Genomic DNA, 17,140 nt, shown 5'->3' with positions numbered 1-17,140 from the left:
TAATGTCATATCTCTTTTGGAAAGGGATTCTTGATTCCTCATATACATTTAGTTGCCTTCTCTGCCCTGGGCTCCCACAGCCCTTTGTTTATTCCTTTATTATATTGCTTATCACATTTGTATTGTAATTGTCTTTTTTTTTTTTTTTCTTTTGAGATGGAGCCTGGTTCTGTTGCCCAGGCCGGAGTGCAGTGGCACAATTTAGGCTCACTGCGACATCTGCCTCCCGGGTGCAAGTGATTCTTGTGTCTCAGCCTTTCAAGTAGCTGGGATTACAAGTGTGCTCCAACACTCCCGGCTCATTTTTGTATTTTCAGTAGAAACGGGGTTTCACCATTTTGGCCAGGCTGGTCTCAAAACTCCTGGCCTTAAGTGATCCGCCCACCTCAGCCTCCCAAAGTGCTGGGATTTACAGGCGTGAGCCACCATGCCTGGCCATATATTGTAATTATCTCTTTAATTGTCTTCCCTTTCAGACTGTTTATCTGAAACAAGATCTTGTTTCAGTCTCTGTCCTAAGACAGAGACTGTTCTTGCTTTTTCACTATCCTCAGGACCTAAACATGCTTTTCGGTACGTAGTTTTTGATTATTGCCACGAATAGTTACTGCTGTCCCTAAGCCTTAAACATAAACTGAGAGCTTGATACACTATATTGAGTGGTGAATATTAAAATAATTTGCTTTTTGTAAGCTGGGAATCATACCATTTTAGTGTCGGAAGTTACCTGAAATATTATCTAGACCAGTCTTTCCCCATTTCTCTGTCTCACACACACACACACACACACACACACACACACACACACACACACACCACACACACACACACACACACACACACACACACACACACACACACACACTCTGTCTCTCTCTCTTTCTCTCTCACATGTTCACATGAAGCAAATTGAAATCTGTAAAGGTTGAATGACAGTAGTGAATTTAGGACTAAAAATTCATGTTTCCTCATTTTTTCCTGTACCATTCTATTTTCTCTGATACCTTATAATCTATTCTGAGGATTTACAATGCAAATTCATTTATTTCCTGAAGTTTAGGGAACAAACCCTGAAAATGTTAGTTTAATTCATATTATTGTCTTTTTACTTTTAACTATAAGTAAGGCACCATTGCCAACCAGAAAACAGGTTGAGCATCCCAAATCTGAAAATCGAAAATCCTAAATGTTCTAAAATCTAAAACTTTTTTGAGCACTAATGTGAAGCTCAAATGAAATGCTCATTGGAGCATCAGATATCAGATCTTCAGATTTGAGATGCTGAACCAGTAAGTATTTTAAAAATCTGAAATACAAAACACTTCTGGTCCCATGTATTTTAGATAGGGGACACTCGTACTGGAAAAAAAATTTTAAATTTGTTTAAAAAGTGACAATATATTTCTGTTTTACAGACCTCTGTGAGTGAAAGCCTTCAGAGAGAAGCTGCTAAGAAGCAGGCCATGAAACAGGTAAGGTAGAAGAGTGGGATAAGTGCATTCAGTGAAGCATTCTGGCTCATTTTTAAGCATCAGTTTTGGTATCTAGGTGCTGAGACTATAACAGAATAGATTTAAGGAAAAACACAATGAAGAATTAGCTCCTTATTGCTGTGCTATAGATGAAACCAGTTCTTCTTGTAGATGACTCATTAGTCTAATAATGGATTGTTTGGCCTATTGTTATTTATTATTAAATTCTTGCTAGTGAGCTTACTTGGGGGAAAAAAAAAACCTTTTCACAACCAAAATGGTTTCACAAACTTATAATTATTTGAAACTCATCTGCCAAGAAAGAATATCAGAGATAGATATAAATATATAGATATACAGATTTTTTTTTTTTTTTTTTTTTGAGATGGAGTCTTGCTCTGTTGCCCAGGCTGGAGTGCCGTGGTGCACTCTCAGCTCACTGCAGTCTCCATCTCCTGGGTTCAAGCAATTCTCCTGTCTCAGCCTCCCGAGTAGCTGGGACTAAAGGTGCATGCCACCACGCCCAGCTAATTTTTGTATTTTTAGTAGAGACGGGGTTTCACCATGTTGGTCAGGCTGGTCTGGAACCCCTGACCTCAGGTGATCCACCCGCCTCAGCTTCCCAAAGTGCTGGGATTACAGGTGTGAGCCCCCGTGCCCGGCCCGATAATTTTTAAAAGACTTGCTAGTACCTTAGTGTTTGTTTCCAAGTGCTTTTTACATACATTTATCTTTTACAATTCTCACAAACTTGCCCATAGTTCTGATTAAGAATCTGAAACTCAGAAAGGATAAAGTGCTCCTTAAGATCATACTACTAATTATCGAACTAGGCCTGAAGGTTTACTAACTTTTCTACTGTTATAGACTAGTATACCTTAGATTTTCTGCTATAGAATGTAATGAAATTAAACAATAGCAAGGTGCCTTTCTTTTTCATTTTGAATTATTTATCCTCCCCATTAGCTTTATAACTTTTGGTCCTATTTCCTCTTGGTCTAACTGGAAACCTGCATAAAGATGAGTTTATTAAGCACTTTCTACGTGCCAGGCATCATGACAACTGTTTTAAGAATGATCTTTAATTCTTACAATAATTCTATGAGATAGATGCTTTTATAATCCTTATTTTATAGTTAAGGAAATGAAGGCAAGAAGAATTTATGTGACTTGCATGAGACCACATAGTTCATAAATGGTAGGGCTGTGTTCAAAACTAGACCGTGAAACCTCAGAACCTAGGCTTTTAACCACTGTGTTTCACACCCTCTCGGAGGAATTGGCACAGAAGGATATATTTAGTCATTTTAAGATAATGTCAGATTTTCACAGTGAAATATAATGTGTAACTCAGCAGCCTCAGAATGATTTAATATACACATAAAACATAAAAGAGCCGGGCGCGGTGGCTCACGCTTGTAATCCCAGCACTTTGGGAGGCCGAGGCGGGCGGATCACGAGGTCAGGAGATCGAGACCATGGTGAAACCCCGTCTCTACTAAAAAATACAAAAAATTAGCCAGGCGTGGTGGCGGGCGCCTGTAGTCCCAGCTACTCAGAGAGGCTGAGTCAGGAGAATGGCGTGAACCCGGGAGGGGGAGCTTGCAGTGAGCCGAGATTGCGCCACTGCAGTCCAGCCTGGGCGACAGAGTGAGACTCCGTCTCGAAAAAGAAAAAAAAAAAAAAAAAAACATAAAAGAGACAGTGATTATTTAACGTAAATACTGGAGTGCTTTGAGTCAGAATTTTGGAGAGACCATTAAGTTCAACTTCCTCACGATATAAATGGGAGACTTAGTTCTAGAGAGTTGGGTAACTTATCCAAGGTAATACAGGTACCTTGTTTTCCAGGATTATTTTAACATTTTTGTGCTGCCTTTTTTCTTCACTTAAAGCATGAATCCCAAATCTGATTTTATTCTTAACTCTGTCTTGTTCAAGCCACTTTATCTGTTTAGTGGGACTTTTTCATAGTTTGCTTGGAAATTAGGAATGCTGCTACAACTCTTACACCTTTCACCTGCTTTCTGCTGAGTTTTTCTCGCACCTATATTACATACTTTTCCCTTTGTTCCCCACTTGATTGATTCAGCTCGTCGAATGTCTTTATCCATACGAATTGAAACTATCTTTCATTTTACTATGAAGAATACTAGCTTGATTGCATTTACTAAATCTTAGAGAAAATGTTTTCAAAATGGGGTACTTTAAACTATTTTTTCTTCTATCTGGACCTCAAGTTTACAGAACTGATGATGGCAACATTATTGTCATATTCCCTGTTTCACTGGGAAAACTTTCAGTATGTCATCAGTAAATAAAACATTTGCTGTAGGTCTCTGGTAGATATTTGTTGCTAATCTAAGGAAATTATTTTCTTAGTTTGAGGGTTTTGTTGTTTGTTTATTTGTTTCAATGGTGACTATATGCAAAAAGGATACTGCTTCATGACCATATTGGTTTTATACCAATAATGTAAAGTCAGCTTAACTTTAGAAAATCAATCCTTGTAACTTCACATAAGTGGTATAAACCTAACATAAGCATAAAATGTTACCCTTTTCATATATTCTTGCATTTGGCTTACTCAGGTTTCATTAAGAGTTTTTAAGTATTGAAGATTTTTGCGTCATAAGTGAGACTGGGCAAAATAGGATGGTTTCCTTTTCTTTCGCTGTAATTATCCAGATTGAAAAAGTCTGATGATAACAAGGTTTGGCGAGCCTTATACAATGAGCTAATATGATACTGTATACATTTTGTTTGTTTCTACTTCGTTTTCTGTCCTGACAGATCAGTGTTTTCTTCATTCTATTTTCTTTGGGTTTATTTTGTTATTTTTCTAACTTTTTGAGATTGGTGCCTAGCTCTCTGTTTTCTGTTCTCTTTTCTAATACACGCATTTCAGGCTGTATGTTTCCCTCTAAGTACTTCTGTAGCTGCATACAGATTTTGATAGGCAGTATTTTTGTTGTTTCATGCAAAACATTTTCTGGTTTGCATTATGATTTCTTGTTTGACCCATGTATTAATTTCTGAACATAACGGAGGTTTTTGATTACCTTTTTGTTATTCATTCCTAATGTGATTACTTTGGTTTTTTGCTTGTTTGTTTTTTTGGGGTTTTTTGTTTTGTTTTGTTTTTGTTTTTGAGATGGAGTCTTGCTCTGTACCTAGGCTGGAGTGCAGTGGCACAATCTCGGCTCACTGCAACCTCCGCCTCCTGGATTCAAGCGATTTTTCTGCCTCAGCCTCCTGATAGCTGGGATTACAGGTGTGCATCACCACACCTGGCTAATTTTTATATTTTTAGATGGCCAGGCTGCTTTCCTGACCTCAGGAGATCCACCCGTCTTGGCCCCCCAAAGTGTTGGGATTACAGGCATGAGCCACCACACCCAGTCCCTAACATGATTATTTTGGATTCCAAGACACTGCACTGTATTGTTTCATGCCTTTAAAACATGTAGAGGTTTACTTTATGGTCCAGTATATAGTCAGTTTTTATAAATATTTCCTCTGTGTTTGAAAATGTTCTGTATTGATACAAAAATTAGCCGTGCATGGTGGTGTGCAACTGTAGTCCCAGCTACTCAGGAGGCTGAGGCAGGAGAATTACTTGAACACAGGAGGTGGAGGTTGCATGAGCCAAGATGGTGCCACTGCACTCCAGCCTAGGCAACAGAGCGAGACTCCGAACCCAAAAAAAAAAAAAGAAAAAAGAAAATGTTCTGTATGTGTCCATTGGGACAGTTGTGTTAATCCATATATATCCATACTGGTTTTTTTGTTGTTGTTTGTTTGTTTTGTTTTGTCTATTCTGTTACTGAGAGGCATGTTAAAATCTCCCACTGTGATTGTGGATTTGTCCATTTTTCCTTGGATATCTGTTCAATTTTTGCTTTATTTATGTTGCAACATATTTAATAGTAACATATCTACTCAAGTGCTCCTCTACAGCTCTCCTCCCAACATATACAAAGGCATGTCATCAGTTTAAAACAGCCCTGGCCGGGTGCAGTGGCTCATGCATGTAATCCCTGTACTTCGGGAGGCCGAAGTGGGTAGATCACAAGGTCAGGAATTCGAGAACAGCTTGACCAACATAGTGAAACCCCGTCTCTACTAAAAATACAAAAAATTAGCCAGGCATTGTAGCAGGTGCCTGTAATCCTGGCTACTCAGGAGGTTGAGGCAGGGAAATCGCTTGAACCCAGGAGGCGGAGGTTGCAGCGAGCCAAGATCTCACCACTGCACACCAGCCAGGGCAACAGTGCAAGATTTCGTCCCCCCGCCGCCCCCCAAAAAAACAGCCCTCGGTCTCCCTTTTCCCTTGCTTTTTATTATTGTAGTGGTGATTATTTCTTAGATTCCATGTTTTCCTCTTTGTGTTATCCAGGCTGGTTTTGGGGAAGGAGCAGGAGTGCCAATTCAACATCTAGGCAGGAGAATCTTTCACTTTCTAAAGGTTGAGAAGTGAAAAAAATGAATTTCTTAGTATTTTAAACAATATTCTAGAAAAAAAGTTTTTTCAGTTAGCATGTGCATTATTCAGAGTTTAAATGTTGGTATGTAAAAACCCTAATCTATCAGATAGATTCTTTTGAATAATTATATCATCCTATCACTTAAAAAGGATCCCTCTTGGGTTCTACATTAGCCAATCTAGCAATTCAGGAAAAAATCAAAGTGTGTAGACTCTGTACCTCAGGAATTTACAACCGGGGGCAAAAGTCTAAGATTTGTAAAACAGGAAGTAAAAACGCCCATGCCTGGCATGGTGGCTCACGCATGTAATTCCAGCACTTTGGGGTGCACTGAGGTGGGTGGATCATTTGAGCCCAGGAGTTCAAGACCAGCCTGAGCAACATGGTGAAACTCTGTCTCTACAGAACATATAAAAATTAGCCAGGCATGGTGGCACACGCCTGTAGTCCCAGCTACTTGGGCGGCTGAAGTGGGAGGATCACTTGAAGCCTGGGAGGCAAAGGTTGCAGTTAGCCAAGATCACACTACTGCACTCCAGCCTGGGTGACAGAGCGAGACCCTGTCCCTTTAAAAAAAAAACTAGTGTCAATATTGCAGAATAGAATGTTCCTCAGAGTTTAGAAGAAAGATCATTGGGGTAGTTAGAGGCCTCAGAAATGGGCTCATAGAAGAAGTTGGGCTGGCCCTGAAACACTGGATAAGATTTTGATAGCTTGAAAGAGGAGAAAAAAGCATCATTTAAGATGGAAGGAACATGATAAAGGCAGAGACTTTATGTTTAACAACTCTAAAAATGATAATGAAAGTTTAATATATAATACAGGCCTCTCAAAACCAAGGTTAGGTGTTTCCATCGTACCTTTTGGCCTTTTGATGGGGATAATTATATACAAATGAATAGATGATAATAATAGTTGATGTTTATTGAATACTTATTCTCTATCAGGCTCTAAGTGTTTTAAGTTTAGTCATTTAATTATAACAGCTTAGAATGTAAATATAATCATTATTCTTTCTCTTCTAGATGAGGAAATTAAGGTACCAAAAGATTATAAACAAACTTGCCCAGAGTAATTAGTAAGTGTAGGGCCAGGATTCATACCCAGGCAGCCTGGCTCCAGAGTTTATTCGTATTTCCTATCTAAAAATGTGATTGCAATTTTTATGATATATTTTCAATTTATGAACCATTCTCAAAAAAACATAGACTTTGTTATATCTATTGGCTGGCTCATATTTTTGAAACATGTTTAATTATTTTTTAAGACCAAACTGGAAATCCAGAAGGCCCTTGCAGAAGATGCTACTGTGTATGAATATGACAGTATTTATGATGAAATGCAGAAAAAAAAGGAGGAAAATAATCCCAGATTGCTTTTGGGGAAAGACAGAAAGGTTTGTAAGCTGAAATAAACTTTCTTTGACCTTGACCTACATTTTGTGTCTTAATCTTATTTTAACATGAGAATGATCTGAGAAAAAGCTTTTAGGTATGTGAGGTGTGAAGAGTCCCTAATTCCAGATATTACAAATTTGATTGTAGGACTCAAGAAGCACTACATATTATCCTAATAGGCCAAGTGAATTATCTAACGATTTTGTTTTTTGCTTTGAAACCTTTGCAAATAGTTTTTTGAAAACTTTTCCTTAGAATTCTAATGTACCAAATTTGTACTGCTCCTGCCCTGTGCATGTTTATTTGTGTTTTATTACCCTCTCATTTTTTTTATTTCTTCCTAGCTGGTAACTGAATCATCTGCCTGCACCTATTACGATTTTATTTTCAGTGAGAAAAAAATTGGGGAGGGGTAAAAACTGAAATAAGTTCAGATTTTCTTTCTATCAACTCTTGTTCTTTCACAAGCACAGGCTGATTTTTAAGGGCATTTGCATCTGACAGTTATGTACTAGTAGAGTGATGGTATAAAATTATATTAAAGCTACTATTTTAAATAGTCATATTTCTACTAAATGTGAAAAACTAGCAGGAACTTTTCTGATTTTTTTTTAAATTAAGAGAATACCAGAAAAAAGAGAAAAAAATTTATATTTAGTTTGATGTTTTATTAAAGTTAAATCGCATTATAAACAATTTCTGTCTCTGCTACACCTAAATTTTTATTGAAAACAGTTTCAATATTAATCTTGCTAGTAAGATTATATTGAATGTAGGGAAGACAATCTTATTTGGGCCGATCATTTCTATCTTAATGAATTCATTATAAAAATTATAATATTAACAATTACTATTTTTTTACGCTTTTCCTAAATCTTTTTTATTTCCTTAGCCCAAGTATATTCACAACTTGCTAAAAGCAGTTGAGATCAGAAAAAAGGAACAGGAAAAAAGAATGGAAAAGAAAATACAGAGAGAACGAGAAATGGAAAAGGGGGAGTTTGATGATAAAGAAGCATTTGTGACATCTGCATATAAGAAAAAACTGCAAGAGAGAGCTGAAGAAGAAGAAAGAGAAAAGAGGGCTGCTGCACTGGAAGGTAAAATGAAAGAGTGGGAAAGGCACAAGGAAACAGTAGCAGAATCTCTCCCCTGTGGTTAGCTGTTTGCTCTGTCACTGAACTTTTGGGTTATGAGTTTGTGATCATAATTTATATATAGGAATTCAAGACACAAGGAATATGGTATTATATAGTAGTATAAAACAGAAAGGAAAGTTTAACTAAAAACACAGTTGAACTCTTCAGTAACTATTATTTCTACTAGACTTTTCTCTTAGTTCTCATTTTGTGGCTTTTGCCTTAGAACATGATCTGAAATGTAAAAACATTTATTACAAAGTATAACACCATAGCATTTGTCAGAAACAATATAAATATAATTTTAAACCCTAGTTATATTTTTCTGGGATGAGAAAATAACTAGAGTAACACCACTCAAGGAGGATCAATGAGGCAATTAGAAAAAGAATAATGTTAATTGAAGAAAGAATAAAAATTGGATGAATTAAGAATATCTTAATACTTTAGAGCTTTCTACTCATGATTATTTCTCAAGATCTAAGTAGAATATGTATTTATAAAATACTTTCTTTTTGAGACTGGGTCTCTGTCACCCAGGCTGGAGTGCAGTGGCTCAGCCATGGCTCACTGCGGCCCTGACCTCCCAGGCTCCAGTGATCCTCCCACCTCAGCCTCTTGAGTAGCTGGGACTACAGGAACATACCACTATGTCTGGTTAATTTTTGTATTTTTTGTAGAAACGCGGTCTCACTATGTTGCCAGGGCTGGTCTCGAACTCCTGGGCTCAAGCAATCTTCCTGCCTCAGCCTCCCAAAGTGTTGGCATTACAGGTGTGAGCCACCATGTCCAGCCCTGTAAATACTTTAATTGACAGATGCTCATCAGCTTTTTGGACAGAGTCTCGCTCTGTCGCTCAGGCTGGAGTGCAGTCTTAGGATCTTGGCTCACTGCAACCTCTGCCTCCCGAGTTCAAGTGATTCTTATGCCTCAGCCTCCCAAGTAGCTGGGATTACAGGCATGCACCACCACACCTGGATAATTTTTATATTTTTATAGAGACAGAATTTTACCATGTTGGCCAGGTTGGTCTCGAACTCCTGAGCTCAGGTGATCCACCTACCTCAGCCTCCCAAAGTTGTAGGATTACAGGCATGAGCCACTGTGCCCGTCCTCTTCAGCTTTTAAGTAGAAGAAAACCAAGTCTATAACATTCTGTCTAAGCTTGTACTATGTGTTTAGAGTGCCAGTCGGCAAAATGTCTGTAAAGGACCAGATAGTATTTTAGTATTCATATTTTAAGACTTTAAATTTATAAATTCATATTTATGAATGCCGGATCATATTCATACTTTAGGGCTTTTTGTATATATGATCTCTGTCACAGTTACTGAGCTCTGCCTTTGTAGTACAAAAGCAGTTTTGGACATTACATAAATGAACAGAGCTTTGTTTCAATAAAAATTTATTTACGAAAACAGGCAACAGGCCAAATTTGGCCTGCAGGATATAGTTTGCCAACTCCTGATCCAGTGAATAGTTTACACACTGTATGTTATATACTGTACGTCTGTAAAATGAAACTGCACTGTGTCTTATTGAATATATTGTAATTTTTGCTTTCCCTGTGTTAGCATGTTTGGATGTAACCAAGCAGAAAGATCTCAGTGGATTTTATAGGCACCTATTAAATCAAGCAGTTGGTGAAGAGGAAGTACCTAAATGCAGCTTTCGTGAAGCCAGGTGAGGAGACGTGTATCAAATATTTTGAAGAAAGATACTGTTAATAATCTGTGGTTGTGGGGTCATTTTAACCCTCTGAAAGATGGAAGATTACAGCATTGCATATTGTGTTGTCAGCCAGCCTTACCTAATTCAGTGAATGGCTAGAAATTTGCAGTTTCTTGATTTTAAAACCTACAGATTTAGTTTAAGATCATTTTTATTCTGCATTTCACAGAAATTGTTACATTAAAACATAGTTAGTGATTGAGTTTAATATTATTGTAAAACCAAAAACAGACTTTTAATGTATAAAGTTTCTGAATTTTTAAGTGATTTACGGGTCTTAACAAGGGAGAGCAAAATCTTCAAGGGAAAGCAAAATCAAATTGTGGTTGGTTTTTTTTTTTTTTTTTGAGACAGAGTCTCACTCTGTTGCCTTAGGGTGGATGGAGTACAGTGGTTCAATCATAGCTCCCTGCAGCCTTTACCTCATGGGCTCAAATGATCCTCCCAAGTAGCTGGGACTACAGGTGCAAGCCATCATGCCCAGCCAATTTTCTTTTTGTGTTTTTTGTTGTTGTTGTTGTGTGTGTGTGTGTGTGTGTGTTTGTTTTTTTTTTTTAAGATGGAATGGAGTCTTGCTCTGTCACCCAGGCTGGAGTGCAATGGCACGATCTCTGCTTACTGCAACCTCTGCCTCCCAGGTTCAAGCGATTCTCCTGCCTCAGCTTCCTGAGTAGCTGGGACTATAGGCGCATGCACTATGCCCGGCTAATCTTTGTATTTTTAGTAGAGATGGAGTTTCACCATGCTGGCCAGACTAGTCTCGAATTCCTGACCTCAGGTGATCCACCCACCTCGGCCTCCCAAAATGCTGGGATTATATGCGTGAGCCACCATGCCCAGCCTCTTTTTGTATTTTTGTTGTAGAGATGGGGTTTTATGTTGCCCAGGCTGGTCTCAAACTCCTGGGCTTGAGGGATCCCCCCTATCTCACCCTCCCAAAGTGCTGGGATTACAGGTATGAGCCACTGCACCTGGCTGCTTTTTTTTTTTTTTAAATAGGAATGTAGGTATTCCTCATGATCCTTAAAATGATTGGTGCCTGGTACCTTAAAATGATTTTGCTGTCAGAATTAAGGAGAAAGTTGGAAAGAATTAGGTGTCTACAATGTAAGTCTTATATACGTGTTCAGATAGTATATTAAAAGGAAAGTGGTTTATTTTCATAAATAAGACCCAGCCTTCATAAAATGTAAGACTTACATATCGGGGCTAGAACTGCACTGTTCAGTATGTAGGCACTAGTCATGTGTAGCTACTTAAATTAATTTAAAGTAAATAAAGTAGGTTGGGCACAGTGGCTCACGCCTGTAATCCCAGCACTTTGGGAGGCTGAGGCAGGCGGATCATGAGATCAGGAGATCGAGACCATCCTGGCCAACATGGTGAACCCCTGTCTCTACTAAAAATACAAAAATTAGCTCGGCATGGTGGCACATGCCTGTAATCCCAGCTACTCGGGAGGTTGAGGCAGGAGAATTGCTTAAACCCAGGAGGCAGAGATTGCAGTGAGCTGTGATAACGCCACTGCACTCCAACCTGGTGACAGAGCCAGACTCCATCTCAAGAAATAAAATGACCGGGCACGGTGGCTCACGCCTATAATCCTAGCACTTTGGGAGGCCGAGGCGGGCGGATCACGAGGTCAGGAGATCGAGACCATCCTGGCTAACACGGTGAAATCCTGTCTCTACTAAAAATACAAAAAATTAGCCAGGCGTGGTGGCGGGCGCCTGTAGTGCCAGCTACTTGGGAGGCTGAGGCAGGAGAATGGCGTGAACCCAGGAGGCGGAGGTTGCAGTGAGCTGAGATTGCGTCACTGCATTCCAGCCTGGGTGACAGTGCAAGACTCTGTCTCAAAAAATAATAATAATAAATAAAGTAAATAAAAATTAAAGTTTTAATCACAGTGGCCACATTTCATATACTCAATTGCCATATTTGGCTGGTGGTTGCCATACTGGGACAGCTCACATATGAACATTACCATTTCTTGAGGCATTTCTATTAATGCTGATCTAGAAGGTAAAGGATTAGAGGATTTTTGAATAAAGTTATAAGGTATTATAGGAATGGTGAGATGATTATGCCATAATTACGTAGTTGAAGGTAAAAGAGTGTGTCCTAAGCAAAAAAAAAAAACAAAACAAAAAAAAAACTTTGATACAGGTGCCCGCCACCAGCCTGGTATTTTTTGTTTTTTAGTAGAGAGGGTTTCACCGTGGTCTCGATTTTTGGTCGTGATCCGCCCGCGGATTACAAGCGTGAGCCACTGCGCCCAGCCAAAAAAAAAATTTTTAACAGGAATGCTCTGGGTAGATCTGAGTCTGTGTTGCTAAGGAAGGGAAGAGGTAGGAGAATAGAATTAAGGTGAGGAGAGGAGGTTTATGCCCCACTCCCTCCCTATGTGCCCTACTCCCTATATGCCCCGCTCCCTCCCTATGCTGCTAGGCTTTGATTATAAAATTGGTGAGAAGTATGAACCTAAGAAAATGTATTTGAAGATTCAGGTTTTGAATGGAAATTATAATACATTATATCTTTGTATTAGAGTTTCATCTGGAATATTTATCAGGCTGCCATAAAACTCTGTAATGTCGTTGACATAGTTGTACTTCTCAGAGTCTAATAATCGAATTCCTGTTAGTGGGTCCTTTAGCCAAGATAGTTCTGCCAGTAATTCCTGGAGAACCAAAGTTGTTGCACCATTAGTGTGATTAGTAAGTGATTAGTAAGAATCACTGAGTGATTCTTATTTACATTATACTCATAGTATAAAGTTAACTGTACTTGCCAGCTGGAACAATGAAGGTAATATAATTTTAGTATTGTTGATTCTAATGGACAAATTAATATATTTCCATTTTGTTGTGATAGGTGCCAAGGAGTGTATCAGGATACACTCAGCGAGTAAATATTTAAGATTATATTTGCCACTGTTTTGCTGTGCAAAGATTATCTTCATGTATTTCTAGGACTATTTTTATAATTTTTTAAAAAGAAAAAGGCCAAGCATGGTGGCTCACACCTGTAATCCCCGCACTTTGGGAGGCCAAGGTGGTTGGATCACCTGAGGTCAAGAATTTGAGACCAGCTTGGCCAACATGGCAAAACCCCGTCTCTACTAAAAATACAAAAATTAGCTGGGCATGGTGGTGCGGGCCTGTAATCCCAGCTACTCGGGAAGCTAAGGTGAGAGGATCACTTGAGCCTGGGAGGCGGAGGTCGCAGTGAACCGAGATTGTGCCACTGCACTCCAGCCTGGGTGACAGAATGTCTCAAAATAAATAAATAAGAAAGGAAGCAAAAAATCCAAGAGTCACAACTTAAGCTTCATGTTGTGAAAATAGAACTTAGATTCAGAACATATATTACTTTTCCCAATTATTCTTTGTCTTAGGCTTACCAAAAAATGAAGACCTGTACAGACCCTTGCCTGTAGGTTCTAGTAGTATAGTAGACAAGGGCTAATTTTCTTTTTTCACTTCTACAAATATTGAAAATATTCTGAATGGTATGAATTTGAAAATACTAGTTTGCATAGACATCATGACCTTTTCGCATTTGGATAATCAGAATATATATCACTATAGGTGTATTGATTTGAGTATTGATAAAAATTATATGAACCCTTCATTTGCTTATTACAACTGATAATGTGGCATTTTTTTCTGCCCTTTTTTGTTTTTTGTTTCTAAGATCTGGTATAAAGGAAGAAAAATCAAGGGGCTACTCCAATGAAGTAAGTTCAAAAAACAGAATACCACAAGAGAAATGCATTCTTCAAACTGATGTGAAAGTAGAGGAAAACCCAGATGCAGACAGTGACTTCGATGCTAAGAGCAGTGAGGATGACGAAATAGAAGAAACTAGAGTGAACTGCAGAAGGGAAAAGGTCATAGAGACCCCTGAGAATGACTCCAAGCACCACAGGAATCAAAACCACTCTCAGTCACCTAGTGAAGAAAGAGGGCACAGTACCAGACACCACACGAAAGGATCACGAACGTCGAGAGGACACGAGAAAAGGGAAGATCAGCACCAACAGAAGCAATCCAGAGACCAAGAGAACCATTACACTGACCGTGATTACCGGAAAGAAAGGGATTCTCATAGGCACAGAGAGGCCAGTCATAGAGATTCCTATTGGAAGAGGCATGAACAGGAAGATAAACCAAGGGCGAGGGACCAAAGAGAAAGAAGTGACAGAGTATGGAAAAGGGAGAAAGACAGGGAGAAATATTCCCAAAGAGAACAAGAAAGAGGTAGACAACAAAATGATCAGAACCGACACAGTGAGAAAGGAGAGAAGGAAGAGAAAAGCAAAGCAAAGGAAGAGCATATGAAAGTAAGGAAGGAAAGATATGAAAATAATGATAAATACAGAGATAGAGAAAAACGAGAAGTAAGTGTTCAATCTTCAGAAAGAAATCGAGACAGAAAGGAAAGCAGCCCAGATTCTAGGGCAAAGGATAAATTTCTTGACCAAGAAAGATCCAACAAAATGAGAAACATGGCAAAGGACAAAGAAAGAAACCAGGAGAAACCCTCTAATTCTGAATCATCACTGGGAGCAAAACACAGACTCACAGAGGAAAGGCAAGAGAAGGATAAAGAACAAGAGAGACCACCTGAGGCAGTGAGCAAGTTTGCAAAGCGGAACAACGAAGAAACTGTAATGTCAGCTAGAGACAGGTACTTGGCCAGGCAGATGGCGCGGGTTAATGCAAAGACCTATATTGAGAAAGAAGATGATTGATGGCTACCCCAAGAGAAAGATTTAAGGAAGCACAGAAAACTGTAATTCCTGGAACCTGCTGCGTAAAACCATAAAGGAGTGTGTTACCAGTAGTTTGGAGGGCATTTTTAAAGTTATTTTCAAAATTTTAAGCTAAAATCAAAAGTCAGTCTCACAGCTTGGATGTTTGGATGTGGATGTTTGGCTGAATTTATATATAGTATGTACTCACCAATATCACATTCTTTGTTGTATTCAAGAACCGTAAGAGTGTGCTAATTCCCTGTAGGTACATAATGAGGAAAATTGGCTCCACTACAACCATTAAAAAATAATTTTGGCCAGATGTGGTAGTTCATGCCTGTAATACCAACATTTTGGGAGGCCAAGGCAGAAGGATATTGAGGCCAGGCATTCAAGACCAGCCTAGGCAGGATAATGAGACCTTGTCTCTATTTAAAAAAGCCTAGCGTGGTAGTGCATGCCTGTTTCCCAGCTGTTCGGGAGGCTGAGGCAGGAAGATCACTTGAGCCCAGGAATTTGATATTACAGTGGGCTATGATCATACCACTGCACTCCAACCTGGGCAACAGAATGAGACCCTGTCTCTAAAAAAAATGTTTTTAAATAATTTAACTCTTCTAATAATGTTTTGTTGCAGGAGCTGTGTTTCAGATAAAATATGGATTTGAAAAATAGAAAATATACTTTATGTTCTGAAATTTGTATTAAAGTATAAAATGTGAATCATCTTGTCTAAATAGCTTACAGCATAGTTGGCTTAAATGAAAATAAAATGATATGCTTATACATTTTATTTATGCATTTATTTTAAAGTAATTTTACTCATGTCACAATTCATCTTTTTGCTTTTAGTAGAAATTAATTTGTAATTCTGAAACCTTGACAAGTTAGTAAATTGGTTATGTATGTAAATCACTTTTAGTTAAAGGTGAAGCTGTGGATACATTAGCCTAAATGAAATTAGCTAAAGATCCAGGTGGCCTATTTCTAAACATGTCTTGTTTCACATACTCTGAAAAAGATAGTGCAGTTTATTACAAGTTCCACTTGTGTATAAAAATAAAACTAGTATCTTCTGAGTCTTTGAAACGCAGGAGAAATAATTATACACTGTAAATATTTTATTTATGGGGAAAGATGAATGCTGTGGAGAAAATAGTTCTCTATTAGGTCTTCCCATTAAGAAAATGCTGTTCATATATCTCACAATACTTTATCATAAAGAGCACTTTCTTATTTTTAGAAGGATAAACTTGGTTTAATAAGAATGCTGACTAGATGAAAAACATATATTAAGGGTCAGATTTAGAATTTGTAAACCATTTTATTGTACCTTTAAAACCAGAAGGGAAAAGTCACAGGAAAGTTAACGCCCAAATCTCTGACTGATACATTAAATGTCAGTTACATCCTAATACTCTGAAGTCAATCAGTGACAGTGACAAACCCCCAAAATCACTGACTTGGTGTACAAAAAGGGAGCAACATAACATCAGTATGGAAAGGTAAAAGGGTGACATCATGGAAGGACCATGAGTGACAGACAAAATCTTTAACTTTGGTGGGGAATATGGTTTCTTTCTTAGGATTGTTTTATAACTAGAGCCATGCATTGGGAAGATTAATTTGATCATAGTGTGCAAAGTAGTCTAGGAGGAGAGACTGATGTCAGAGACATCTGATGATAAACTCAGTTTCCCTCTCCCAGAGGGAAAAGCTCAGAGACTTTTACAAAGCAGCTTGGATCCTTAGATAGGAAAGCTATAAATTACTTTTATTAACCTACTTAATTTGACATAAATCAGGATGAGAGACTGCAAATGAAGAGTTTTCTTCTGTCTCCTTCTCCAAATATACAGAATGTTGGTTTTGCCTCTCTGGCATTCATTCCCTCTTTTCCTGGTAACAGCAGGATTTGCCCTTGAGAAAACACCTTTACTACTCTTAGTCCACGGGTTCAAATGGGGCAGAATAGCCTACAGGAAGGGTATGTGACTCGAGCTAGGCTGATGCTGGTCCTGTTGTCAGAATTTACAGAAAGATGTTTTCTGTTGTCATTGCTGATTATGGCGATGAGGTAAGTCTGGAGTTTCATGGAGAGTGCCTTGCTGCCTGGCAGAAAAAAAGCCCACAACAAGAAAGCCAGACAGAGAGA

The 17,140-nt window shown here is 38.5% G+C and overlaps 1 protein-coding gene across 5 annotated transcripts in view; it reads left to right on the top strand.

Annotated features, from left to right (window-relative positions):
• NSRP1 (nuclear speckle splicing regulatory protein 1) overlaps positions 1-15,779 on the top strand; it is a 72,801-nt gene extending 57,022 nt beyond the window's left edge. For 2 of the 5 annotated variants that reach the window (XM_032163117.2, XM_058444979.1), the window contains exons 3-7: positions 1,416-1,472; positions 7,227-7,355; positions 8,249-8,456; positions 10,070-10,178; positions 13,923-15,774. In XM_032163117.2, coding sequence (XP_032019008.1) covers positions 1,416-1,472; positions 7,227-7,355; positions 8,249-8,456; positions 10,070-10,178; positions 13,923-14,982 — 1,563 coding nt within the window. In that variant the 3' untranslated portion in view covers positions 14,983-15,774. Of the gene's footprint in view, positions 1-1,415; positions 1,473-6,719; positions 6,800-7,226; positions 7,356-8,248; positions 8,457-10,069; positions 10,179-13,922 lie in introns of those variants that run through there. The other 3 variants (XM_032163120.2, XM_058444978.1, XM_058444981.1) reach the window with 3 other exon arrangements.
• The last annotated feature ends 1,361 nt before the right edge of the window (positions 15,780-17,140 follow it).

Source organism: Hylobates moloch, unplaced genomic scaffold (assembly GCF_009828535.3).
Source record: "Hylobates moloch isolate HMO894 unplaced genomic scaffold, HMol_V3 SCAFFOLD_10, whole genome shotgun sequence".
Classification (NCBI taxonomy): domain Eukaryota; kingdom Metazoa; phylum Chordata; class Mammalia; order Primates; family Hylobatidae; genus Hylobates; species Hylobates moloch.
This window is presented reverse-complemented; position numbering and strand designations above follow the sequence as displayed.